Here is a 26,492-nt window from a genome sequence, read left to right as displayed (position 1 = left end):
GAAAGCACTACCACTTTTTAATGAGGCTTTTATTTTGGAAAAACCCTACTGTGTGTAAGTGTGTGTGTGAGAGAGAGACAGAATCACTCTGAATGAATTGAAATTATACAAATAGTTGAACATAAAAGTCATGATTTACCACATTTCAGGCTTTTATTTTGAAAAAAACTATTGTGTGTGCATGTGTGTGTGCCTTTGAGAGAATAATTTTTAATGAATTAAAACTGTAGAAACACTTGAGCGTTTGGCATAAAAACGAAGAAGTTATTTAATAGTCATTATGTATTATTTTAGATAAGGCTTTTATTTTGAAAAAATGTACTCCGTGTACTCTGTAATGTGTGCAAAATGTCAAATATCCACAATACAATGCAGCAAAAGCAGTTTTAAAATTAAAGCTACAAGCAGCATTGGGCGGGACCTCGCACCGGGTGTTCCGCCTCCCCCACGATCCGCCTCCCAAGACCGTCGACACCTCAGCTCCACTCACACCTCTCCGTCCCGATACCAGTTCCCACCCTTTAGTGTCCGTCCTCCTTACATCTCTACAGAACACCAGCGACCCTCTGCTGAAACACCATCACCTTTAAAATGAGACTTTTATTTTGGAAACCCTACTGTGTGTATGTGCATTTGTTTTGTATGTGAGAGAAAGAATCAGTTTGAAAAATGAATTGAAATTGTATGAATAAGTGAGTATAAAAGTGATGATTTACCACATTTAAGGCTATTATTTTGGAAAAACCCTATTGTGTGAGCATGTGTGTCTGTGAGAAAGAGTACTTTTGAATGAAGAAACATTATACAAACAGTTGAGCATTTGGTCATAAAAATGAAAAGAAGTTATGTAATAGACATTTTGTATTATTCCTAATTGAGTTTTTATTTTGAAAAAATGTACTCCGTGTACTTTTGAATGTGTGCAAAATTTCCAATATCCACAATACAATGCAGTAAAACCTGTTTAAAAAAAAAAAAAAAAAAAAAAATTTTGGATTGCTTGGGACTTGAACCAGGGTCCTCCTATTCAATAGGCAGCAACATTAACCACTGCACTATAGACAAACATGTGCAATAATGCACCAGCAAGAGTTTTATAGGGATTTTGCCATTGTGAAAAGTGAAAGTAAACATAGTCTTTAAAAAATCGCCATTATTCCATAACCGTAGGTCATATCTGAAAAATTCTTTCAGTTTTGGATTCTGCAGACTTGTGGGAATTTAATGAGGTATAACTTTTGTGTCAAAAGTGTGAAATGAATAAACAGTAATTGCAGAAGCATAGAGTAACTTTCAAAGGCAGATTGCCAACTTCCTGTTGGAGTTAGCTCATGAGTGTCAGTGTATGATTTGTCGGGCTCAATCAGACCAACATTTTGGCATTTGTTTCATGTTTCTGTGACATTCCTACTGGCCGCTAGGGCAGTTTTTGTCTATTTTTTAGTACATAGGTGGCGCTACAGAGTCCATTTTGGCACCCAAGGGGTTAATTTTGATATTGAATCAAAGTGTTCACCAGCCATGACATACATGGCAAATTTGGTGAGTTTTGGAGCATGTTAAGGGGGTCAAATGGCAGTCTAAAGTGGAAAAAGTATGAAAATAAACAAATTGTTATAAATCAATAACTGTACATCCTATCTCAAAAATTTTTGCATGTAAGCATTGTGGTGAGTCCTGTGAATGGATAGATATGTCACACGTTGGGAAAAAGTCCAAAGTGAAAAATGAGTTCCAGACATCGCAACTTTCCGGGCTCATAAAAAAAAAACAAAGACAGTTAAGACTAAGTTACGAGATCACTTTTTTGAGGAGGGTTCACTCTATCTTTTGGTGCTATTTAGAAGTCAATATGACAAACAGTGTCATACGAGTTACTTTTAAAAATTTTATTTTGAAAGGCATATTGTGAACTTCCTGTTGGAGTTAGGTCATAAGTGTCAGTAATATCATTTGTAGTGCTTCATCCAACAAAGTTTTTGGCACTGGTTCCATGTCTCTACGACATTCCTACTGGCCACTAGGGCCGTTATGGTGTTTTTTCACATAGGTGGCGCTAGAGAGCACTTATGGGATTAAGTTTTTTCATTTTATCGAATTTTTTGCCAGGCCTGACGTGTGCCAAATTTGGTGAGTTTTTGAGCATGTTTAGGGGGTCAAAATCCAGTTCAAAGTGACGACAGTATAATAAAAAACGAATGAAAAACGATAGGGCCTTGCATCCAGGCAAGGCCTCTCACTGTGTGAGAGGGCCTTACCTTTTGGCTCAGTCCCTAATTATCTCTTAAGAATACCCAGTGGCATGGCAAACTTTTATTAGGAACAGTTAATAAATAATAAACCTTTCAGAACCCCATATATAACAGAGTAGAACTAACCTTGTTCATGTGAGCAAGGTACAACAGTCCCAGACCCTTCATCATGTCCAGGAGACTGGCAAACTTGGTGGTACGCGCGACTTCCTGCTTCGTCAGCCAGTACATCCCTTGCAGCGCTGCCCTCTCTGCAAACTTGGCAGTTGCAGCCATGACTACTGCCTCTCAATGCTGTGCTGACTTCTCATGTCTACCAAGGCTGATCCTCTCGAAGATGGTGCAAGGCAGTTTGCTCCAAACCCTTACACCTTCTTGCCGTTGAGGGTGGTGGACTGAGCAAATATTGCACAGCATTCCTTAAACAAAGAAAGACATGCCATTGAACAGATAATAAGACAAAAAAACACACAATAGTTACATGTTATCAATTTTCTGACATGAAAAAAAGAGAAGACAAAAAATTTATTGTCCGTGTCCTTTATAATGACTATATACATGCAGCAAAAACAGCAATTGGCAATGGCATTAAACCATCAAAAACTTTAAAAAATTTCTATGGTCACAACTGAGGGTGGTTTCCATTGAAAGTCACGCTGTTTGCCGACATCAGTCAGGCATCGGCATCACAAATGGCACACGGTGGTATGCACTTTTTTTAGACCTAAGAAAAGGCTAAATTGCCGCTAAACCAAGCTAAAACATAATAGCTGGCAGGAGAGCTTGCACCAGGCATCGGTTGAGATGAGACATTACCCTAGCAATGGCATGGAGACAACTTTGACTGACAGCGGCACGTTCTGTTAACAAATACTACGCTAAGTGGATCATCCGCTCATTCATCGAAGTGATTAGAGAACCAGCATATTGTACAGAGCGAAATAAATAGCATCAGTGATAGAATAATGCAAAAAGGATGAACTATAACAGCATCGGCTAAAGTCAAAGTCAAAAATCAATAGATTATCGTAAAGATGAGGTACATACCAGAAAATCCATCAGAAGTAATTTCCATTCAGGGAAATTCTTTCTTCCATGCAGGATCAAAGCCTGTCTTCTGCTTCTTCTTATCCCTCTGCCCTCCATCTACCTTGGCCGTTTCTGGGGCACCATCTTCGACGATGACTGTGGCTGGCTCACCATTGTCAGGGCCATTGGCGTGAATATCCCGTGACCGTCTTTTCAACGCTCGCTCAAAAAACGATGCAATATTACCCTTGCGTTTGGCGTTGCTCCCGCACTTCAACGCAGACATGATCGTAGAAAAATATTCACTTGCACGAAATTAGGGATAATCGGAGCTGCACTCATACTACACGCACGCACAGGCTAAATTTTAGATATAATTTTCCACGGGTGATCGGTCCGTTTAAATAAGATACTGTAAATTGATTGAAGTCTCATTGTCAGCCAATGAACGTAAGGCAAGTGCTGTTGCCAGGCGGGCGTCAGACAATACCAAGGCACACAAAGGGTTACTGATTATATTGTTCTCATTTCCTGTCTGCAGCGCTTTGCGCCAAGACAAAGGAATATATTTTTTCAAATTCAAATCTCGTTATCATTACGCTGGATGATCACACACACGCACAAAAAAACACCGCTGCACTGGTTGAAAGACAGCGTCGCAGGTCAAATCTCAGCGTCGGGGCCCCCCAGGGACAGCGTCAGGGGCCCTGACATTCAATGACGCTAGCGAGAACCCTGAATATATAATAATGTAATTTGACACCCTTGACTGTTAAAGAAGCGTATGACTTTCATCTAGGGCTGCTCAATTATAGAAAAAAAAATAATCACGATTATTTTAGCAATAATTGAAATCACGATTATTAAAAATGATTATTTGTTAACCTTAAAGTTGTTTATTTTTTTCTTGCAAAACAATGTAAGATATACTCTTTAAATATAAATAAAACTTTTAACCATTAAAACAAAGTATGTTCACTTTTGTACGAAACCAAAAAATCTTTGAATGCAAATAAGTATACTGTAAATTCAAGTATGTTTCCTTTTCTAAACAAATAGCGCACTGGAATTAAACTGCTCTAGACTTGCCATAGAACTGGAGCAATAAAAAAAAAAAAACCTCACGTAAAGTGCAAATTATAAATTCAAGTATGTTCAGTGTAGTATGAAACATAGTAAATTCAGTGGCGTGCCGTGACGTTTCAGTTAGGTTAATACGGGAGTTGCAGCGTAAAGAGATTCGGAGACTGAAGATTGCATTGTGGACGAAGTTGTAGACAGAGTTTTTTTTATGTGTTTTAGTTTTTCATAAGATTATGATAAAGGTTGCGGTGGTTAAACTTTAGATGGTTAAAAAGGTTTGCTGTGTTACCGGTCGGTGCGGACACAACTACGAAACACTTTTTGCACGTAATGGGTTTTTGCTCTTCATCAAACCCAAAGTGATTCCATACAATTGAATTTGACTTGCCTTTTTTGTTTGCCAAGCACTTCTGCTGCGATTCTCCTGCTATTTTTCCAGACTGCTAGGTACAACTTTCCTCTTGGGGTGGACCTGCCGGCTAGCAGGAAGCAGTAGCTTAGAGGGGGGCGGGGCAGAGCAGCTCATGGGAGCTTGCGTGCGGGTGAATTAAACAACTCAAAATTAATAATCGTTTTTTCTCGATTACATAATTTTTGTAATCGTTGCGTGTAATAATCGAAATCGTAATTGAATTTCGATTAATTGCACAGCCCTACTTTCATCACACATTTTTTTCAAATTTGTAAAACCCCAGTGTAGCCCATCTATGCCCAGTGTATTAAGGTAAGGCCCCTGAGTTCCTAATTAACTCATTAGATACTTAAATAAATAGAAATCTAATTACTTATTGTTCTTAAAGGTGGGGTACGAGATCTTACAAAAACGGTTCTAGCAAACTACATTTTGAAAATACTCAATTCAAAAGTCCAAACCCCTTCCTTCAGACATCCCTCCAAAGCCACACCTCCAGAGTACTGGCATGCACAATGCTTGCAACAGCAACAATTCGCCAGCTCTGGCCCCGGCCCTGACTCAAGCACCGGCTCTGGCCCCGTGCAGCCCTGGCTCAGGCTCCGACCCTGGATACGGGTGCCGGCTCCAGCTGCAGCCCCGGATCCAGCCCCGATCTATGCATACCTCATTCAGTCTCCTCCAACACCTCCGCTCTTACAGAACAGCCCCAATTCATACCTAGCATGTCATTTTCGTGAGCAGCCCGCAATGCAAGGCACTGCTCCCTACCTCAAATCTGTGATGGTATCACGTGATGGGCCCACAGAAGTTTGTTTGTTTTTTTTTTTACATTAAATCTTTATTGAATGAAGTAGAGTAGACAATGTACACAACAAGAAAATAACATAATAAATTTGCCAGGGGGAATACACTACAATACAATGTCCAAATCAGAGCAAATATTGATGGTTTTTATAACCTTTTTGTTTCCAGATGTATCTAACAGCTTTGAATAAAGTTCAACATCTTTCAAAAAATAAATAATATTTGGTTTTGTGCCACAGAACTTACATTTGTGAATGAAAAATTTCGCAAGTAAGAGAAATAAATTAATTATAAAAAAAGTTGTTGTTTTTTTTTTCTTTTGGTGTATCTGGGCCCAGAGAAGTGATACCGCTGTAAGTCAGCCGTGCGCGCGGACCGCATAATATGAGTGATCCCCATGCAGCTGTATTTCAACTGCGGGATCCGTGCGTGAAGCCACGGCTTACACTGGTGTCACTACAGCGGATTCATTAACAGATTTAAAGTCCGGTCATTACACGGACTTCTGTGAAACACTGCTGTCACAGATAGGAGGAAGAGCCTACGGTAGCCCGCAGGTGCGCGGCCCGGAGGCACGAGAGAGATTAAATCGATTTGACTATTTCCCTTTTTTAAAAATCGTCCTAATCAAAAAATCTGATTTCAATCTAAAATTGATCAATCGTGCAGCCCTAATGTTAGCGACAAAACAGTTTGCCAGTGAACTTCCCTCCTAATGTAGCTAATATAGCCGAGCTCTATTTTTCCAAACCAAAACAGTTGAACAGTACCTGGTTTAGTGTTTCAAAGGGCTGATGTCTGCTCCAAGGTCATGTGCTGAAGGTAGGCGCAGCCGTGTCCCAAGATGGCGGTCCCGTCCTCTGGTCCTGCTCAACTCCAAGCACACAGTGTCCGGAAAAATAGTAATCCAAAGGTTAACGTCTCACACTCTCTAAGATCCCCAGATATGACCAAAGTTCATATTCTAGGCCGGAATTATGAGAAACAGTCTTCATAGAAAGCTGGGATAGCTATTCTTGTCCACAGAAGCATATTCACTTAGCCAGTGAATGCTAATACACGTTGAGCTAAAGAGTTCCACTTGAGTCGGAAAAAAGTACTTAGCTACAGGACTATCTTCGAGCTGAAAACGTCCATAGCACTCCAAAGAAAAGAAGAACAAGTATTTATCTCCGACTGCTGATTTAACAATCTCAAACTTGTCTACATCCTACGAAAACAGCAACACGTTTTAATTTTTTCTCCTGTGGTTTTCCTCTCGATATTAAGCTAGCACTTATCAGTACATTCATTTCCGGTTTCACAAGCGTAAAGCTAATACAAATACTGACCAGGAACCGTTATATACAGACACTGCACTTCCTTTTACCTTTCAAAATAAAAAAAAGATGAAATGCATCGAATCCATTGTACGTTACAAATGTTTTTTAAACTCATGTCCAGGTACTTTTAAAAGTTTTAAACATATTGCACTACAAATAAAATAGTATTTTAACATATGTATGCTTTTTAACCCTTTTAACTGTAAATAACACCATGAACATCTATTTATTTATTTGTATTAGTGATTAGTGATTTAGTGATTTATTCCGAACATGCAGTGAAATTTAACATATATGCACTTGCAAAACATACATAATAATACAAATATCAAGAATCATAACAATCTTAATCAGAAGAAAAGCACAATAATTACATTTACATGCCCGAAAAGGGGTGGGAAGAAGTATAACTTATTTAATCCCACCCCCTCTCCCTACAATATTATCAATAATATATGTCCCTCTTCCCTTTACAATACTCTTCTATATTTATATATCTATTCACACACACATGTTCACATTTTTGTCAAGGTCACACCCAGTGATAGCCTAATTTTCACTAATTCATTAGTCTTTCCATGCTTACGCTCCTGAATCATTTCCCTCACGGTGAACAACTTCAAAGATGACTCCATCATAAACACAGTCCGCTTGTTTACAAAACAAACTGAAATGTCACTCAGGCCTTTTCAGAAATTTTGTCACAAAGTGCATTGTGGGAATGGGAATTCCATGGAGCAGCAGTTTCGCTGTGTCTTCCAGAGTGTTGAACCCAATTGTCGTCTTTACCTCCATCCACCGACTATACTCATTCTTCAAAACAACCCTGTGGACTGTATAATTTTATGTTGTAGCGATCTGGCTCATTTTCTTGCTGAATCTGTGAGAAACCTCTTCCGCTCTCCACAATGCACTTTGCAACCAACTTTCTCAAAAGGCTCCTGTGACGTTTCAGTTTGTTATGTAAACAAGCGGACTGTGTTTATGATGGAGTAATCAATGAAGTTGTTCACCATAAGGAAGGTGATTCAGGTCCATATGTAGAGAAAGACGAATGGTGTAGTGATAATTAGGCTATCACGGGGGTTTTACAAATTTGGAAAACAATTTGTAATGAAAGTCATACACTGCTTTAATATCTTAATTTTTATAAGAATTTTTGCATTTTGCAAAATCATCCCATGGGCCAGATTGAAACCATTAGTGGACCTGTTTTGGCCCATGGCCTGAACATTTGACACCCCTGGGACACCATATGGATCAGGACCAGCTTTACACAGATGTAGCACACATGAATTAAAAAGATATGTAGGTGCACTTGTGGATTTCTTTTTAATGTGTCAACACATTATAACAGCTACATGTTGTACTATGTCCTCCTTTAGTCTCTACTCACTTCCTGAACACATGGTTCAAATTGTCAGTACAAATGGTGAACTCCTCCTTTGGAAAAAATAAATAAATAAAATAATGTAACACACAATATTTTGTTGGGTACTCTTTAGTTTACTCTGAAACTACACCTATTCCTTATACAATAGCACAATAAATGTCACAAAATATATTTCCAACCATAGTTGTATTCATTTTTTGCAAAGATGTTGTGTTGATGATAGGAGTCAGACTTCTGTGTAAAACCTTCTTCATCACATGCCAAAAATTCTCAATGTGGTTCAGGTCTGGACTCTGTGGAGGCCGATCCAAGTGTGAAAATGATGTCTCACGCTCCTGAACCACTCTCTCTTAATTTGAGCCTGATGAATCCTTGTATTGTATTTTATGGATTTGTCTGTGTCATCAGGGAAGAAAAAATCCACTATTGTCCAAATATGGTCATTCAGTTTATTCAGGTTCAGCTGGCCTCATTTTATGGACACATAATGTTACTGAACCAAGAGCTGACCAACTGAATCCACCCCAGATCATAACACTGCCCCCACAGGCTTGTACTGTAGGCACAAAGCATGATGGGTAATCACTTCATCCGTTTCTCTTCTCACACTGATGCATCCATCACTCTGGAACAGGGTCAGTCTGGACTCATCAGATCACATGACCTTTATCCATTGAAACACAGTCCAGTCTTTGTGCTCTCTATCAAACTGATGGTGGTTTAAGAAATGCGATGCCACTCACTGCATCAGTTTAAATTAAACAACTTATTACCAGAAACATATTAATCACTGCAGTTATTATGCAACAGGTGTCAGCTTTTTTTATGGTCAGTGTATTGTGCCTGTGCGTAGATGTTGTAACAATCAAATTAAAGATTCATGAAACATTTTAATTGTAAATGTTAAACTCAGTAAAACGGTTAAAAAATAGTATAATTATATATTTTTGGGGGCAGGGAGGGGGCCTTTGTCATTTCCAGACTGGGCTGGAGTGTGACGTATCTGATTTTGCCCAATTTGGGCGGAGAGAAAAAATTAAAAATAAATCAGCCGTATGACATACAGCACTGATCAGAAAGCTCTTCTCTTCTCCCTCCATCTCTGCTCTGCTGATGGAAACATTAGAGGAAGCCCAGCTCTGCTTTCCAGCAGTCAACAACTCCTGCAAGAAGTCAACAAGCTCTCACTTGCAGGCTGCAATGATTTACACCCTGCTCTCCCTCACCTCTGTGGTCACTGTGGTTCTGAACCTGGTGGTCATCATCTCCATCTCCCACTTCAGGCAGAGATACAATTGACTGGTTGATAGAATGTGCATTTTCTATGTTTACACTGATGTACAGGGTTTAAAGTCAACAGTTAATGTCTCTGATAGGTACATTAGTTTATTTGAATTGTATTTGCAGATGACTAGTTTGGATATTTAGAAAAAAAAATACTCTATTGAAAAAGTAATCCTTAATATTTTTGTCCTATTCACCAACACACTCCTAATATTACACTTTTGATTACATCCTTTTTTTCGGCTTCATGAGCGTGCCATGATTGTTCAGTAATTGTTAAATACAAGAGTAATCTGCTTTATTGTATTCATTTTTGCTGTACCTGAATTGCTTCTCATTGCTTATTATATCTAAAAACTGCATTATCTTCAAAACTGCTGTTTTATAACCATGTGTTTTTAATCATTATATTCTCCTCTTTCAGGCAGCTCCACACCACCACCAACCACCTCCTCCTCTCTCTGGCTGTCGCAGACTTTCTTGTGGGTTTTCCACAGATGGCACTTAATATCTTCCATTATGGAGACTGTTGGCTCCTGGGTGACTTTGGATGTGCTGTGATTTGCACTTTTAGCTTCTTCATCGTCAGTGTGTCAGCAGGAAACATGGTTCTCATATCAGTTGACCGCTATGTGGCTATTTGTGACCCCATGTTGTATCCTACAAAAGTCACTATGAAAAGAGTTCAGTTCAGCATTTATCTGTGTTGGATATTTTCTGCTGTTCACACTTTTTGGATACTTAGAGATTTCCTCCAACAACCAGGCAGGCATAATTCCTGTTATGGGGAGTGTGTACTTGTAGTAAACTATGCTGAAGTAGTTGTTGATCTTGTTGCGACCTTTTTAGGCCCCATTCTTATCATCACAGTTTTATACATGAGAGTATTTGTGGTGGCTGTGTCTCAGGCTCGTGCCATGAGATCCCATGTTAAATCTGTCACACATCATCGTCCAGGAACTGTAACTGCACAGAAATCTGAGATAAAAGCAGCCAGAACACTTGGCATTGTCGTAATAGTATTTCTTCTGTGCTGTTCTCCATATTATATTTTTACAGCTGCAGCTGAAAGTAACTTGGTTGAGGCTTCATCTGGAGGCACTGAGATTTGGTTTTTATATTTTAACTCCTGTCTAAATCCTATCATCTATGCTTTTTGTTATCCGTGGTTTAGAAAATCTGTTAAACACATTCTGACACTTCAGATACTGCAGCCTGACTCCAGAGACACAAACATACTGTAGAAAGACATCAGGTTTCCTCTGTAACTGGTACTGCTGTGTTGTAAGAGTAAGAGTTATTACCTCCACCAAGGAGGTTATGTTTTTGTCATGTTGGTTTGTCTGTCTGTCTGTTTGCATGCAAGATATCTCACTGATCTGCCTTGGCGGAGACCTGCGCTCTCCGAGTGCTTCTAGTTAATGGATGAATTTGTTGCATGTTCTTTGAAAATAAAAAGACAAAAATAGAGAATTTGACTTTGGCACATTATTTCATTTATTTTATTCAGGCTGCATCATAGGCTTTAACCTTGATTTAATGGAAAACAAGGTATTCTCTCCATGTCAGTATGGAACCTCTAAGTACTCCAGCTCCCTTCCACCATCCACAGACATGCACCTTAACAGGTTACTGGTTGGATTGACCAGTAACCTGTTAAGGTGCATGTCTGTGGATGGTGGATCTCCAAAAGAGGACCTCTTATGCTTCACGCTTGTTTGCAAAAGCCATTACATCAAACAGAAGAGTTCAGTATTGTTAGGCATCATGTAAAATCTGCATGAATGTGATGTAATAGCCCATGTTTATGTTCTACAGTCTAGGCCAGGGGTGACAAACTCACTTAGTTCAGACGTCACATACAGCCCAGTGTGATCTCAAGCAGACCAGACCAGTGAAATAATAAGCACAATAACCTTTACATAATAATCCAGATTTTTCACTTTGTCTTAGTTTGAAAAAAGTCAAATTGGATCATGAAACTATGAATAACCTGAACAACCATGTACAGCCTGAAATTTCTTCAGAAAAATGAGCAATTTGACCAATATTATGATGTAGGTTATTATTAACGCAGCTTGCAGATCACAGTGAATTATTCTATTATTGTATTAAAAATGTAACTTTTTTTCTCTTAAAGCATTTCAGGTTGTTCATATCTGCTCAAGTTATTCGCATTTCATTGTGAAAAGACAGTTTGTAAATGTAAATATTTTCATAATGTAATTTGACAACCTTGACTGTTAACATCTTCTGTGTAATTTCTGCATTTTGCAAATTCATCCTGTGGGCCAGATTGGAACCTTTGGCGTTCCTGTTTTGGTCCACGAGCTGAATGTTCCTGGTCTAGGTACACCCATTAGGACCAGGACCAGCTTTGCACAGATGTAGCACACATGAATTATAAAGATATGTAAGTGCATGTGTGGATTTCTATTTAATGTGTCAACACATTATAACAGCTACATGTTGTACTATGTTCTCCTTTAGTTTCTAATCATTTCCTGAACACATGGTTTTCAGTACAAATTGTCAATACAAATGGTGAACTCTTCTGGAAAAAAAAAATAAAAAAAATTAAATGATAAAATAATGTAACATGCAAAATATTTTGTTGATAACTCTTTAGTTTACTCTGAAATGCCACCCATTCCTTATATAACAGCACAACAAATGTCACAAAATACATTTCCAACCATAATTGTATTCATTTTTTGCAAAGATGTTGTGTTGATGATAGGAGTCAGACTTCTGTGTAAAATCTTCATCACATGCCAAAAATTCTCAATGTGGTTCAGGTCTGGACTCTGTGGAGGCCGATCCAAGTGTGAAAATGATGTCTCATGCTCCTTAATCACTCTCTCTTAATTTGAACCTGATGAATTCTTGTATTATCATTTTGGAATTTGTCTGTGTCATCAGGGAAGAAAAAAATCCATTCATTCATTCATTCATTATCTGAACCCACTTTATCCTCTGTAGGGTCACAGGGGTCGCTTGGAGCCTATCCCGGCAACTTACGAGCGAAGGTGGGGTACACCCTGGACATTTTGCCAGTTCATCACAGGGCTGACATATAGAAAAAAACAATCACTCTCACATTCACACCTATGGGCAATTTAGATTAACCAATGAACTTATCAGTGCATGTCTTTGGATTGTGGGAGGAAGCCAGAGTACCTGGAGAGAACCCACACAGACACGGGGAGAACATGCAAACTCCACACAAAGGTCCCACCCCCTGTTGACTGGTGCTGGAATCGAACCCAGGACCTTCTTGCTGTGAGGCACCAGTGCTATCCACTGCACAGCCCAGAAAAAAAAAAAAAAACTATAGTGGAAGAAAATCCTCTACAGTCCAAATGTGGTCATTCAGTTTATTCAGGTTCAGCTGGCCTCATTTTATGAACACACAGGGCCGGATCTACTAAGATCCCAGTTTGCGTGTACAAATTTGCTTGCACAGTCTAGAATTTTGCGTGTGGGGTGGAACTGTGGTTTGCGGGTGATTTACTCAGATTGCTTGTGCAAATTACAACAGGTGCAAAATCTTGAAGACCGCCCTATTTAAATGAGGGTTTTGCGTGTGCTACTGGAGACAATACACTGTAAAAACTGCTGTGGGATCCACCAGCACTAATGGGAACAGTGCGCTGAGTGATCCAGACACATGGAAATGTAACGTTGAGTTGAGTGGAGTTATAGAAGGTATTGCATGACTCATTCATTCATTCATTTTTCATTTTAAAGGCGTGTGTGTGTGTGTGTGTGTGTGTGTGTGTGTGTGTGTGTGTGTGTGTGCGTGGTGTTGATGGGGTAGTTGGATTGAATGACTGTCACATGCACATAATACCTGATGTACCTGAATGTCGGTGCATATTTTTAATCACAATCATCAGGAATGGAAGAGTCCCGGAAAGTGTGTGTGTGTATGTGTGTGTGTGTGTGTGTGTGTGTGTGTGTGGGGGGGGGTGGCATACATCTCAATTATTTTTTTCTTCCGTCACTCCAAAAATGTTCACACGAGGATGAAAAATGCGTTCTCCACATCTCGTTTCATCATTTCTTTGTCTCCTAACCACAGCCATGTGTGCACAGTTACACATCCCACTCGTTTGTACCTCCTCTTGAGACGTGGTAAATATAGACACAGTTTCCATGAGCAAAATTGCTTTCTGGTTGGATAAATCCCTTTGCGTGTCCTAAATTAATACATTTACATTTTCTCCTCCCAGCACACACACAACTGCATGTAAACACCCCATATTGCATATTCATTGTGGCAAATGTACGAACTGGATGCAGACGCACTATTTTGCACCTTTGAAAGACGCAGCCCTTATTGCGCACTGTTAGTAAATCAGTTTGTACAATTTTTTTTGTGTGTGCAGTGAGTGTGCACATGTTTTAATACTCGCAAACCTTTAGTAGATCCGGCCCATAATGTTACTGAACCTAGAACTGACCACCTGAATCCACCCCAGATCATAACACTGCCCCCACAGGCCTGTACTGTAGGCACAAAGCATGATGGGTAATCACTTCATCCGTTTCTCTTCTCACACTGATGCATCCATCACTCTGGAACAGGGTCAGTCTGGACTCATCAGATCACATGACCTTTATCCACTGAAACACAGTCCAGTCTTTGTGCTCTCTATCAAACTGATGGTGGTTTAAGAAATGAGATGCCACTCACTGCATCAGTTTAAATTAAACAACTTATTACCAGAAACATATTAATCACTGCAGTTATTATGCAACAGGTGTCAGCCTTTTTTATGGTCAGTGTATTGTGCCTATGCGTAGACGTTGTAACAATCAAATTAAAGATTCATGAAATATTTTAATTGTAAATGTTAAACTCAGCAAAACAATTAAAAAATAGTATAATTATATATTTTTGGGGGCCTTTGTCATTTCCCAGACAGAGCTGGAGTGTGACGTATCTGACTTTGCCCAATTTGGGCGGAGAGAAAAAATTAAAAATAAATCAGCCATATGACATACAGCACTGATCAGAAAGCTCTTCTCTTCTCCCTCCATCTCTGCTCTACTGATGGAAACATTAGAGGAAGCCCAGCTCTGCTTTCCAGCAGTCAACAACTCCTGCAAGAAGTCAACAGGCTCTCACTTGCAGGCTGCAATGATTTACACCCTGCTCTCCCTCACCTCTGTGGTCACTGTGGTTCTGAACCTGGTGGTCATCATCTCCATCTCCCACTTCAGGCAGAGATACACTTCTCTGCGTGGTTGATAGAATGTGTATTTTCTATTATTACACTAATGTACAGGGTTAAACATCAACAGTTAATGTCTCTGATAGGTACATTAGTTTATTTGAACAGTATTTGCAGATGACTAGTTTTGATATTTAGAAACAAATGTTCTTTTGAAAAAGTAATCCTTAATATTTTTGTCCTATTCACCAACACACTCCTAATATTACAGTCCTGATTACATCCTTTTTTTCTGCTTCATGAGCGTTACCTGTTTGTTCAATAATTGTTAAATACAAGTGTAATCAGCTTCATTGTATTCATTTTTGCTATGCCTGAATTGCTTCTCATTGCTTATTATATCTAAAAACTGCATTATCTTCTAAACTGCTGTTTTATAACCATGTGTTTATTCATTATATTTTCCTCTTTCAGGCAGCTCCACACCACCACCAACCTCCTCCTGCTTTCTTTGGCTGTCGCAGACTTTCTTGTGGGTTTTCTACAGATGGCACTTTGTGTCTTCCAGGATGGAAACTGTTGGCTCCTGGGTGACATTGTATGTGCTGTGATGGGCACTTTTAGCTTTTTCATCGTCAGTGTGTCAGCAGGAAACATGGTTCTCATATCAGTTGACCGCTATGTGGCTATTTGTGACCCCATGTTGTATCCTACAAAAGTCACTATGAAAAGAGTTCAGTTCAGCATTTATCTGTGTTGGATATTTTCTGCTATTCACACTTTTTGGATACTTAGAGATTTCCTCCAACAACCAGGCAGGCATAATTCATGTTATGGGGAGTGTGTGTCAATAGTCCACTATGCTGAAGGAGTTGTTGACGTTGTTGTCACTTTTTTAGCTCCTATTATTATCATCACAGTTTTATACATGAGAGTATTTGTGGTGGCTGTGTCTCAAGCTCGTGCCATGAGATCCCATGTTAAATCTGTCACACATCATCGTCCAGGAACTGTAACTGCAAAGAAATCTGAGATAAAAGCAGCCAGAACACTTGGCATTGTTGTAATAGTATTTTTTTTGTGCTATTCTCCATCCTATTTTGCAGCTGAAAGTAACTTGGTTGAGGCTGCATCTGGAGCCACTGAGATCTGGGTTTTATATTTTAACTCCTGTCTAAATCCTATCATCTATGCTTTTTGTTATCCGTGGTTTAGAAAATCAGTTAAACACATTCTGACACTTCAGATACTGCAGCCCGACTCCAGAGACACAAACATACTGTAGAAAGACAGCAGGTTTCCTCTGTAACTGGTACTGCTGTGTTGTAAGAGTAAGAGTTATTAATGGATGAATTTGTTGTATGTTCTTTGAAAATAAAAAGACAAAAACACAGAATTTGACTTTGGCACATTATTTCATTTATTATATTTAGGCTGCATCATACAATTTAACCTTGTTTTCATGGAAAGAACAACAAACCATTGTTATTGATGGGAAATTATTGTAATTTTCGGTCCTGAGTTTGACCCCATTGGGCCTTTGTGTTTGGTGTTTGTTCTTCTCTCCATGTCTGGATGGAACCTCTAAGTACTCCAGCTCCCTTCCACCATCCACAGACATGCACCTTAACAGGTTACTGGTCAATGCAAATCTCCAAAAGAGGACCTCTTATGTTTCATGCCTGTTTGCAAAAGCCATTACATCAAACAGAAGAGTTCAGTATTGTTAGGCATCATGCAAAATCTGCATGAATGTGATGTAATAGCCCATGTTTATGTTCTACGGTCTAGGCCAGGGGTGACAAACTCATTTAATTCAGACGTCACATACAGCCCAATGTGATCTCAAGCAGACCAGACCAGTGAAATAATAAGCACAATAACCTTTACATAATAATCCAGATTTTTCACTTCGTTTTAGTTTGAAAAAAGTCAAATTGGATCATGAAACTATGAATAACCTGAACAACCATGTACAGCCTGAAATTTCTTCAGAAAAATGAAAAATTTGACCAATATTATGATGTAGGTTATTATTAACACAGCTTGCAGATCACAGTGAATTATTATATTTTGTATTAAAAATGTAACTTTTGTTCTCTTAGAGCATTTCAGGTTGTTAATATCTGCTCAAGTTATTCACATTTCATTGTGAAAAGACAGTTTGTAAATGTAAATATTTTCATAATGTAATTTTACAACTTTGACTGTTAACATCTTCTGTGTAATTTCTGCATTTTGCAAATTCATCCTGTGGGCCAGATTGGAACCTTTGGCGTTCCTGTTTTGGTCCATGAGCTGAATGTTCCTGGTCTAGGTACACCCATTAGGACCAGGACCAGCTTTGCACAGATGTAGCACACATGAATTATAAAGATATGTAAGTGCATGTGTGGATTTCTATTTAATGTGTCAACACATTATAACAGCTACATGTTGTACTATGTTCTCCTTTAGTTTCTAATCATTTCCTGAACACATGGTTTTCAATACAAATTGTCAATACAAATGGTGAACTCTTCTGGAAAAAATAAAAATTAAAAATTAAATGATAGAATAATGTAACATGCAAAATATTTTGTTGATAACTCTTCAGTTTACTCTGCAATGCCACCCATTCCTTATATAACAGCACAACAAATGTCACAAAATATATTTCCAACCATAGTTGTATTCATTTTTTGCAAAGATGTTGTGTTGATGATAGGAGTCAGACTTCTGTGTAAAACCTTCTTCATCACATGCCAAAAATTCTCAATGTGGTTCAGGTCTGGACTCTTTTGAGGCCAATCCAAGTGTGAAAATGATGTCTCATGCTCCTTAATCACTCTCTCTTAATTTGAACCTGATGAATTCTTGTATTATCATTTTGGAATTTGTCTGTGTCATCAGGGAAGAAAAAAATCCATTCATTCATTCATTCTTTATCTGAACCCACTTTATCCTCTCTAGGGTCACAGGGGTCGCTTGGAGCCTATCCCAGCTAGTTATGGGCGAAGGTGGGGTACTCCCTGCACAATTTGCCGGTTCATCACAGGGCTGACACATGGAGACAAACAATCACTCTCACATTCACACCTATGGGCAATTTAGATTAACCAATGAACTTATCAGTGCATGTCTTTGGATTGTGGGAGGAAGCCAGAGTACCTGGAGAGAACCCGCACAGACACGGGAGAACATGCAAACTCCACACAAAGGTCCCACCCCCCGTCGACTGGTGCTGGAATCAAACCCAGGACCTTCTTGCTGAGAGGCACCAGTGCTATCCACTGCACTACTGTGTCGCCCAGAAAAAAAACAAAACAAAAAAACAAAAAAAACAAACAAACAAACAAACAAACAAACAAACAAACAAACAAACAAAAAAAGACTATAGTGGAAGAAAATCCTCTACAGTCCAAATGTGGTCATTCAGTTTATTCAGGTTCAGCTGGCCTCATTTTATGGGCACACAGGGCCGGATCTACTAAGATCCCAGTTTGCGTGTACAAATTTGCTTGCACAGTCTAGAATTTTGCGTGTGGGGTGGAACTGTGGTTTGCGGGTGATTTACTCAGATTGCTTGTGCAAATTACAACAGGTGCAAAATCTTGAAGACCGCCCTATTTAAATGAGGGTTTTGCGTGTGCTACTGGAGACAATACGCTGTAAAAACTGCTGTGGGATCCACCAGCACTAATGGGAACAGTGCGCTGAGTGATCCAGACACATGGAAATGTAACGTTGAGTTGAGTGGAGTTATAGAAGGTATTGCATGACTCATTCATTCATTCATTTTTCATTTTAAAGGCGTGTGTGTGTGTGTGTGTGTGTGTGTGTGTGTGTGTGTGTGTGTGTGCGTGGTGTTGATGGGGTAGTTGGATTGAATGACTGTCACATGCACATAATACCTGATGTACCTGAATGTCGGTGCATATTTTAATCACAATCATCAGGAATGGAAGAGTCCCGGAAAGTGTGTGTGTGTATGTGTGTGTGTGTGTGTGTGTGTGTGTGTGTGGGGGGGGGTGGCATACATCTCAATTATTTTTTTCTTCCGTCACTCCAAAAATGTTCACACGAGGATGAAAAATGCGTTCTCCACATCTCGTTTCATCATTTCTTTGTCTCCTAACCACAGCCATGTGTGCACAGTTACACATCCCACTCGTTTGTACCTCCTCTTGAGACGTGGTAAATATAGACACAGTTTCCATGAGCAAAATTGCTTTCTGGTTGGATAAATCCCTTTGCGTGTGCTAAATTAATACATTTGCATTTTCTCCTCCCAGCACACACACAACTGCATGTAAACACCCCATATTGCATATTCATTGTGGCAAATGTACGAACTGGATGCAGACGCACTATTTTGCACCTTTGAAAGACGCAGCCCTTATTGCGCACTGTTAGTAAATCAGTTTGTACAATTTTTTTTGTGTGTGCAGTGAGTGTGCACATGTTTTAATACTCGCAAACCTTTAGTAGATCCGGCCCATAATGTTACTGAACCTAGAACTGACCACCTGAATCCACCCCAGATCATAACACTGCCCCCACAGGCCTGTACTGTAGGCACAAAGCATGATGGGTAATCACTTCATCCGTTTCTCTTCTCACACTGATGCATCCATCACTCTGGAACAGGGTCAGTCTGGACTCATCAGATCACATGACCTTTATCCACTGAAACACAGTCCAGTCTTTGTGCTCTCTATCAAACTGATGGTGGTTTAAGAAATGAGATGCCACTCACTGCATCAGTTTAAATTAAACAACTTATTACCAGAAACATATTAATCACTGCAGTTATTATGCAACAGGTGTCAGCCTTTTTTATGGTCAGTGTATTGTGCCTATGCGTAGACGTTGTAACAATCAAATTAAAGATTCATGAAATATTTTAATTGTAAATGTTAAACTCAGCAAAACAATTAAAAAATAGTATAATTATATATTTTTGGGGGCCTTTGTCATTTCCCAGACAGAGCTGGAGTGTGACGTATCTGACTTTGCCCAATTTGGGCGGAGAGAAAAAATTAAAAATAAATCAGCCGTATGACATACAGCACTGATCAGAAAGCTCTTCTCTTCTCCCTCCATCTCTGCTCTGCTGATGGAAACATTAGAGGAAGCCCAGCTCTGCTTTCCAGCAGTCAACAACTCCTGCAAGAAGTCAACAAGCTCTCACTTGCAGGCTGCAATGATTTACACCCTGCTCTCCCTCACCTCTGTGGTCACTGTGGTTCTGAACCTGGTGGTCATCATCTCCATCTCCCACTTCAGGCAGAGATACACTTCTCTGCGTGGTTGATAGAATGTGTATTTTCTATTATTACACTAATGTACAGGGTTAAACATCAACAGTTAATGTCTCTGATAGGTACATTAGTTTATTTGAACAGTATTTGCAGATGACTAGTTTTGATATTTAGAAACAAATGTTCTTTTGAAAAAGTAATCCTTAATATTTTTGTCCTATTCACCAACACACTCCTAATATTACAGTCCTGATTACATCCTTTTTTCTGCTTCATGAGCGTTACCTGTTTGTTCAATAATTGTTAAATACAAGTGTAATCAGCTTCATTGTATTCATTTTTGCTATGCCTGAATTGCTTCTCATTGCTTATTATATCTAAAAACTGCATTATCTTCTAAACTGCTGTTTTATAACCATGTGTTTAATCATTATATTTTCCTCTTTCAGGCAGCTCCACACCACCACCAACCTCCTCCTGCTTTCTTTGGCTGTCGCAGACTTTCTTGTGGGTTTTCTACAGATGGCACTTTGTGTCTTCCAGGATGGAAACTGTTGGCTCCTGGGTGACATTGTATGTGCTGTGATGGGCACTTTTAGCTTTTTCATCGTCAGTGTGTCAGCAGGAAACATGGTTCTCATATCAGTTGACCGCTATGTGGCTATTTGTGACCCCATGTTGTATCCTACAAAAGTCACTATGAAAAGAGTTCAGTTCAGCATTTATCTGTGTTGGATATTTTCTGCTATTCACACTTTTTGGATACTTAGAGATTTCCTCCAACAACCAGGCAGGCATAATTCATGTTATGGGGAGTGTGTGTCAATAGTCCACTATGCTGAAGGAGTTGTTGACGTTGTTGTCACTTTTTTAGCTCCTATTATTATCATCACAGTTTTATACATGAGAGTATTTGTGGTGGCTGTGTCTCAAGCTCGTGCCATGAGATCCCATGTTAAATCTGTCACACATCATCGTCCAGGAACTGTAACTGCAAAGAAATCTGAGATAAAAGCAGCCAGAACACTTGGCATTGTTGTAATAGTATTTTTTTTGTGCTATTCTCCATCCTATTTTGCAGCTGAAAGTAACTTGGTTGAGGCTGCATCTGGAGCCACTGAGATCTGGGTTTTATATTTTAACTCCTGTCTAAATCCTATCATCTATGCTTTTTGTTATCCGTGGTTTAGAAAATCAGTTAAACACATTCTGACACTTCAGATACTGCAGCCCGACTCCAGAGACACAAACATACTGTAGAAAGACAGCAGGTTTCCTCTGTAACTGGTACTGCTGTGTTGTAAGAGTAAGAGTTATTAATGGATGAATTTGTTGTATGTTCTTTGAAAATAAAAAGACAAAAACACAGAATTTGACTTTGGCACATTATTTCATTTATTATATTTAGGCTGCATCATACAATTTAACCTTGTTTTCATGGAAAGAACAACAAACCATTGTTATTGATGGGAAATTATTGTAATTTTCGGTCCTGAGTTTGACCCCATTGGGCCTTTGTGTTTGGTGTTTGTTCTTCTCTCCATGTCTGGATGGAACCTCTAAGTACTCCAGCTCCCTTCCACCATCCACAGACATGCACCTTAACAGGTTACTGGTCAATGCAAATCTCCAAAAGAGGACCTCTTATGTTTCATGCCTGTTTGCAAAAGCCATTACATCAAACAGAAGAGTTCAGTATTGTTAGGCATCATGCAAAATCTGCATGAATGTGATGTAATAGCCCATGTTTATGTTCTACGGTCTAGGCCAGGGGTGACAAACTCATTTAATTCAGACGTCACATACAGCCCAATGTGATCTCAAGCAGACCAGACCAGTGAAATAATAAGCACAATAACCTTTACATAATAATCCAGATTTTTCACTTCGTTTTAGTTTGAAAAAAGTCAAATTGGATCATGAAACTATGAATAACCTGAACAACCATGTACAGCCTGAAATTTCTTCAGAAAAATGAAAAATTTGACCAATATTATGATGTAGGTTATTATTAACACAGCTTGCAGATCACAGTGAATTATTATATTTTGTATTAAAAATGTAACTTTTGTTCTCTTAGAGCATTTCAGGTTGTTAATATCTGCTCAAGTTATTCACATTTCATTGTGAAAAGACAGTTTGTAAATGTAAATATTTTCATAATGTAATTTTACAACTTTGACTGTTAACATCTTCTGTGTAATTTCTGCATTTTGCAAATTCATCCTGTGGGCCAGATTGGAACCTTTGGCGTTCCTGTTTTGGTCCATGAGCTGAATGTTCCTGGTCTAGGTACACCCATTAGGACCAGGACCAGCTTTGCACAGATGTAGCACACATGAATTATAAAGATATGTAAGTGCATGTGTGGATTTCTATTTAATGTGTCAACACATTATAACAGCTACATGTTGTACTATGTTCTCCTTTAGTTTCTAATCATTTCCTGAACACATGGTTTTCAATACAAATTGTCAATACAAATGGTGAACTCTTCTGGAAAAAATAAAAATTAAAAATTAAATGATAGAATAATGTAACATGCAAAATATTTTGTTGATAACTCTTCAGTTTACTCTGCAATGCCACCCATTCCTTATATAACAGCACAACAAATGTCACAAAATATATTTCCAACCATAGTTGTATTCATTTTTTGCAAAGATGTTGTGTTGATGATAGGAGTCAGACTTCTGTGTAAAACCTTCTTCATCACATGCCAAAAATTCTCAATGTGGTTCAGGTCTGGACTCTTTTGAGGCCAATCCAAGTGTGAAAATGATGTCTCATGCTCCTTAATCACTCTCTCTTAATTTGAACCTGATGAATTCTTGTATTATCATTTTGGAATTTGTCTGTGTCATCAGGGAAGAAAAAAATCCATTCATTCATTCATTCTTTATCTGAACCCACTTTATCCTCTCTAGGGTCACAGGGGTCGCTTGGAGCCTATCCCAGCTAGTTATGGGCGAAGGTGGGGTACTCCCTGCACAATTTGCCGGTTCATCACAGGGCTGACACATGGAGACAAACAATCACTCTCACATTCACACCTATGGGCAATTTAGATTAACCAATGAACTTATCAGTGCATGTCTTTGGATTGTGGGAGGAAGCCAGAGTACCTGGAGAGAACCCGCACAGACACGGGAGAACATGCAAACTCCACACAAAGGTCCCACCCCCCGTCGACTGGTGCTGGAATCAAACCCAGGACCTTCTTGCTGAGAGGCACCAGTGCTATCCACTGCACTACTGTGTCGCCCAGAAAAAAAACAAAACAAAAAAACAAACAAACAAACAAACAAACAAACAAACAAACAAACAAACAAACAAACAAAAAAAGACTATAGTGGAAGAAAATCCTCTACAGTCCAAATGTGGTCATTCAGTTTATTCAGGTTCAGCTGGCCTCATTTTATGGCACACAGGGCCGGATCTACTAAGATCCCAGTTTGCGTGTACAAATTTGCTTGCACAGTCTAGAATTTTGCGTGTGGGGTGGAACTGTGGTTTGCGGGTGATTTACTCAGATTGCTTGTGCAAATTACAACAGGTGCAAAATCTTGAAGACCGCCCTATTTAAATGAGGGTTTTGCGTGTGCTACTGGAGACAATACGCTGTAAAAACTGCTGTGGGATCCACCAGCACTAATGGGAACAGTGCGCTGAGTGATCCAGACACATGGAAATGTAACGTTGAGTTGAGTGGAGTTATAGAAGGTATTGCATGACTCATTCATTCATTCATTTTTCATTTTAAAGGCGTGTGTGTGTGTGTGTGTGTGTGTGTGTGTGTGTGCGTGGTGTTGATGGGGTAGTTGGATTGAATGACTGTCACATGCACATAATACCTGATGTACCTGAATGTCGGTGCATATTTTTAATCACAATCATCAGGAGTGGAAGAGTCCCGGAAAGTGTGTGTGTGTATGTGTGTGTGTGTGTGTGTGTGTGTGTGTGTGGGGGGGGGGGGGGGGCGCATACATCTCAATTATTTTTTTCTTCCGTCACTCCAAAAATGTTCACACGAGGATGAAAAATGCGTTCTCCACATCTCGTTTCATCATTTCTTTGTCTCCTAACCACAGCCATGTGTGCACAATTACACATCCCACTCGTTTGTACCTCCTCTTGAGACGTGGTAAATTTTGACACAGTTTCCATGAGCAAAATTGCTTTCTGGTTGGATAAATCCCTTTGCGTGTCCTAAATTAATACATTTACATTTTCTCCTCCCAGCACACACACAACTGCATGTAAACACCCCATATTGCATATTCATTGTGGTAAATGTACGAACTGGATGCAGACGCACTATTTTGCACCTTTGAAAGACGCAGCCCTTATTGCGCACTGTTAGTAAATCAGTTTGTACAATTTTTTTTGTGTGTGCAGTGAGTGTGCACATGTTTTAATACTCGCAAACCTTTAGTAGATCCGGCCCATAATGTTACTGAACCTAGAACTGACCACCTGAATCCACCCCAGATCATAACACTGCCCCCACAGGCCTGTACTGTAGGCACAAGGCATGATGGGTAATCACTTCATCCGTTTCTCTTCTCACACTGATGCATCCATCACTCTGGAACAGGGTCAGTCTGGACTCATCAGATCACATGACCTTTATCCACTGAAACACAGTCCAGTCTTTGTGCTCTCTATCAAACTGATGGTGGTTTAAGAAATGAGATGCCACTCACTGCATCAGTTTAAATTAAACAACTTATTACCAGAAACATATTAATCACTGCAGTTATTATGCAACAGGTGTCAGCCTTTTTTATGGTCAGTGTATTGTGCCTATGCGTAGACGTTGTAACAATCAAATTAAAGATTCATGAAACATTTTTATTGTAAATGTTAAACTCAGCAAAACAGTTTAAAAAATAGTATAATTATATATTTTCTGGGGCAGGGAGGGGGCCTTTGTCATTTCCCAGACAGAGCTGGAGTGTGACGTATCTGACTTTGCCCAATTTGGGCGGAGAGAAAAAATTAAAAATAAATCAGCCGTATGACATACAGTACAGCACTGATCAGAAAGCTCTTCTCTTCTCCCTCCATCTCTGCTCTGCTGATGGAAACATTAGAGGAAGCCCAGCTCTGCTTTCCAGCAGTCAACAACTCCTGCAAGAAGTCAACAGGCTCTCACTTGGAGGCCGCAATGATGTACACCCTGCTCTCCCTCACCTCTGTGGTCACTCTGGTTCTGAACCTGGTGGTCGTCATCGCCATCTCCCACTTCAGGCAGAGATACACTTCTCTGCGTGGTTGATAGAATGTGTATTTTCTATGATTACACTAATGTACAGGGTTAAAAGTCAACAGTTAATGTCTCTGATAGGTACATTAGTTTATTTGAACAGTATTTGCAGATGACTAGTTTTGATATTTAGAAACAAATGTTCTTTTGAAAAAGTAATCCTTAATATTTTTGTCCTATTCACCAACACACTCCTAATATTACAGTCCTGATTACATCCTTTTTTTCTGCTTCATGAGCGTTACCTGTTTGTTCAATAATTGTTAAATACAAGTGTAATCAGCTTCATTGTATTCATTTTTGCTATGCCTGAATTGCTTCTCATTGCTTATTATATCTAAAAACTGCATTATCTTCTAAACTGCTGTTTTATAACCATGTGTTTATTCATTATATTTTCCTCTTTCAGGCAGCTCCACACCACCACCAACCTCCTCCTGCTTTCTTTGGCTGTCGCAGACTTTCTTGTGGGTTTTCTACAGATGGCACTTTGTGTCTTCCAGGATGGAAACTGTTGGCTCCTGGGTGACATTGTATGTGCTGTGATGGGCACTTTTAGCTTTTTCATCGTCAGTGTGTCAGCAGGAAACATGGTTCTCATATCAGTTGACCGCTATGTGGCTATTTGTGACCCCATGTTGTATCCTACAAAAGTCACTATGAAAAGAGTTCAGTTCAGCATTTATCTGTGTTGGATATTTTCTGCTATTCACACTTTTTGGATACTGAGAGATTTCCTCCAACAACCAGGCAGGCATAATTCATGTTATGGGGAGTGTGTGTCAATAGTCCACTATGCTGAAGGAGTTGTTGACGTTGTTGTCACTTTTTTAGCTCCTATTATTATCATCACAGTTTTATACATGAGAGTATTTGTGGTGGCTGTGTCTCAGGCTCGTGCCATGAGATCCCATGTTAAATCTGTCACACATCATCGTCCAGGAACTGTAACTGCAAAGAAATCTGAGATAAAAGCAGCCAGAACACTTGGCATTGTTGTAATAGTATTTTTTTTGTGCTATTCTCCATCCTATTTTGCAGCTGAAAGTAACTTGGTTGAGGCTGCATCTGGAGCCACTGAGATTTGGGTTTTATATTTAACTCCTGTCTAAATCCTATCATCTATGCTTTTGTTATCCGTGGTTTAGAAAATCAGTTAAACACATTCTGACACTTCAGATACTGCAGCCTGACTCCAGAGACACAAACATACTGTAG

General features: G+C 39.3%; 3 protein-coding genes and 1 pseudogene across 3 annotated transcripts; all 4 read left to right on the top strand.

Annotated features, from left to right (window-relative positions):
• Positions 1-9,965: 9,965 nt before the first annotated feature.
• LOC115411980 (trace amine-associated receptor 13c-like) lies at positions 9,966-10,826 on the top strand (the record flags this gene model as incomplete). The annotated part of the gene is made up of 1 exon (XM_030124285.1): positions 9,966-10,826. A coding segment is annotated over one exon (861 nt), but the record flags the coding sequence as incomplete, so codon positions are not given.
• A 3,815-nt stretch (positions 10,827-14,641) lies between these two features.
• LOC115411978 (trace amine-associated receptor 13c-like) lies at positions 14,642-16,047 on the top strand. The gene is made up of 2 exons (XM_030124284.1): positions 14,642-14,811; positions 15,237-16,047. The coding sequence occupies exons 1-2, from the start codon at positions 14,642-14,644 to the stop codon at positions 16,045-16,047; spliced, it is 981 nt and encodes a 326-aa protein (XP_029980144.1).
• A 3,813-nt stretch (positions 16,048-19,860) lies between these two features.
• On the top strand, positions 19,861-21,265 carry LOC115411977 (trace amine-associated receptor 13c-like). The gene is made up of 2 exons (XM_030124283.1): positions 19,861-20,030; positions 20,455-21,265. The coding sequence occupies exons 1-2, from the start codon at positions 19,861-19,863 to the stop codon at positions 21,263-21,265; spliced, it is 981 nt and encodes a 326-aa protein (XP_029980143.1).
• Positions 21,266-25,651: 4,386 nt separating this feature from the next.
• On the top strand, positions 25,652-26,492 carry LOC115411976 (trace amine-associated receptor 13c-like; annotated as a pseudogene).

Source organism: Sphaeramia orbicularis, chromosome 21, assembly GCF_902148855.1.
Source record: "Sphaeramia orbicularis chromosome 21, fSphaOr1.1, whole genome shotgun sequence".
Taxonomy (NCBI): Eukaryota; Metazoa; Chordata; class Actinopteri; order Kurtiformes; family Apogonidae; genus Sphaeramia; species Sphaeramia orbicularis.
The sequence above is the reverse complement of the archived record's forward strand: the minus strand, read 5'-3'. Positions and strand labels throughout refer to the sequence as shown.

Coding starts and splice junctions, on each gene's coding strand:
- LOC115411978 (XM_030124284.1), top strand. CDS start 14,642: ATGGAAACATTAGAGGAAGCCCAGCTCTGCTTTCCAGCAGTCAACAAC. Junction 14,812..15,236: donor ATCTCCATCTCCCACTTCAG/GCAGAGATACAC, acceptor TTCCTCTTTCAG/GCAGCTCCACACCACCACCA.
- LOC115411977 (XM_030124283.1), top strand. CDS start 19,861: ATGGAAACATTAGAGGAAGCCCAGCTCTGCTTTCCAGCAGTCAACAAC. Junction 20,031..20,454: donor ATCTCCATCTCCCACTTCAG/GCAGAGATACAC, acceptor TTCCTCTTTCAG/GCAGCTCCACACCACCACCA.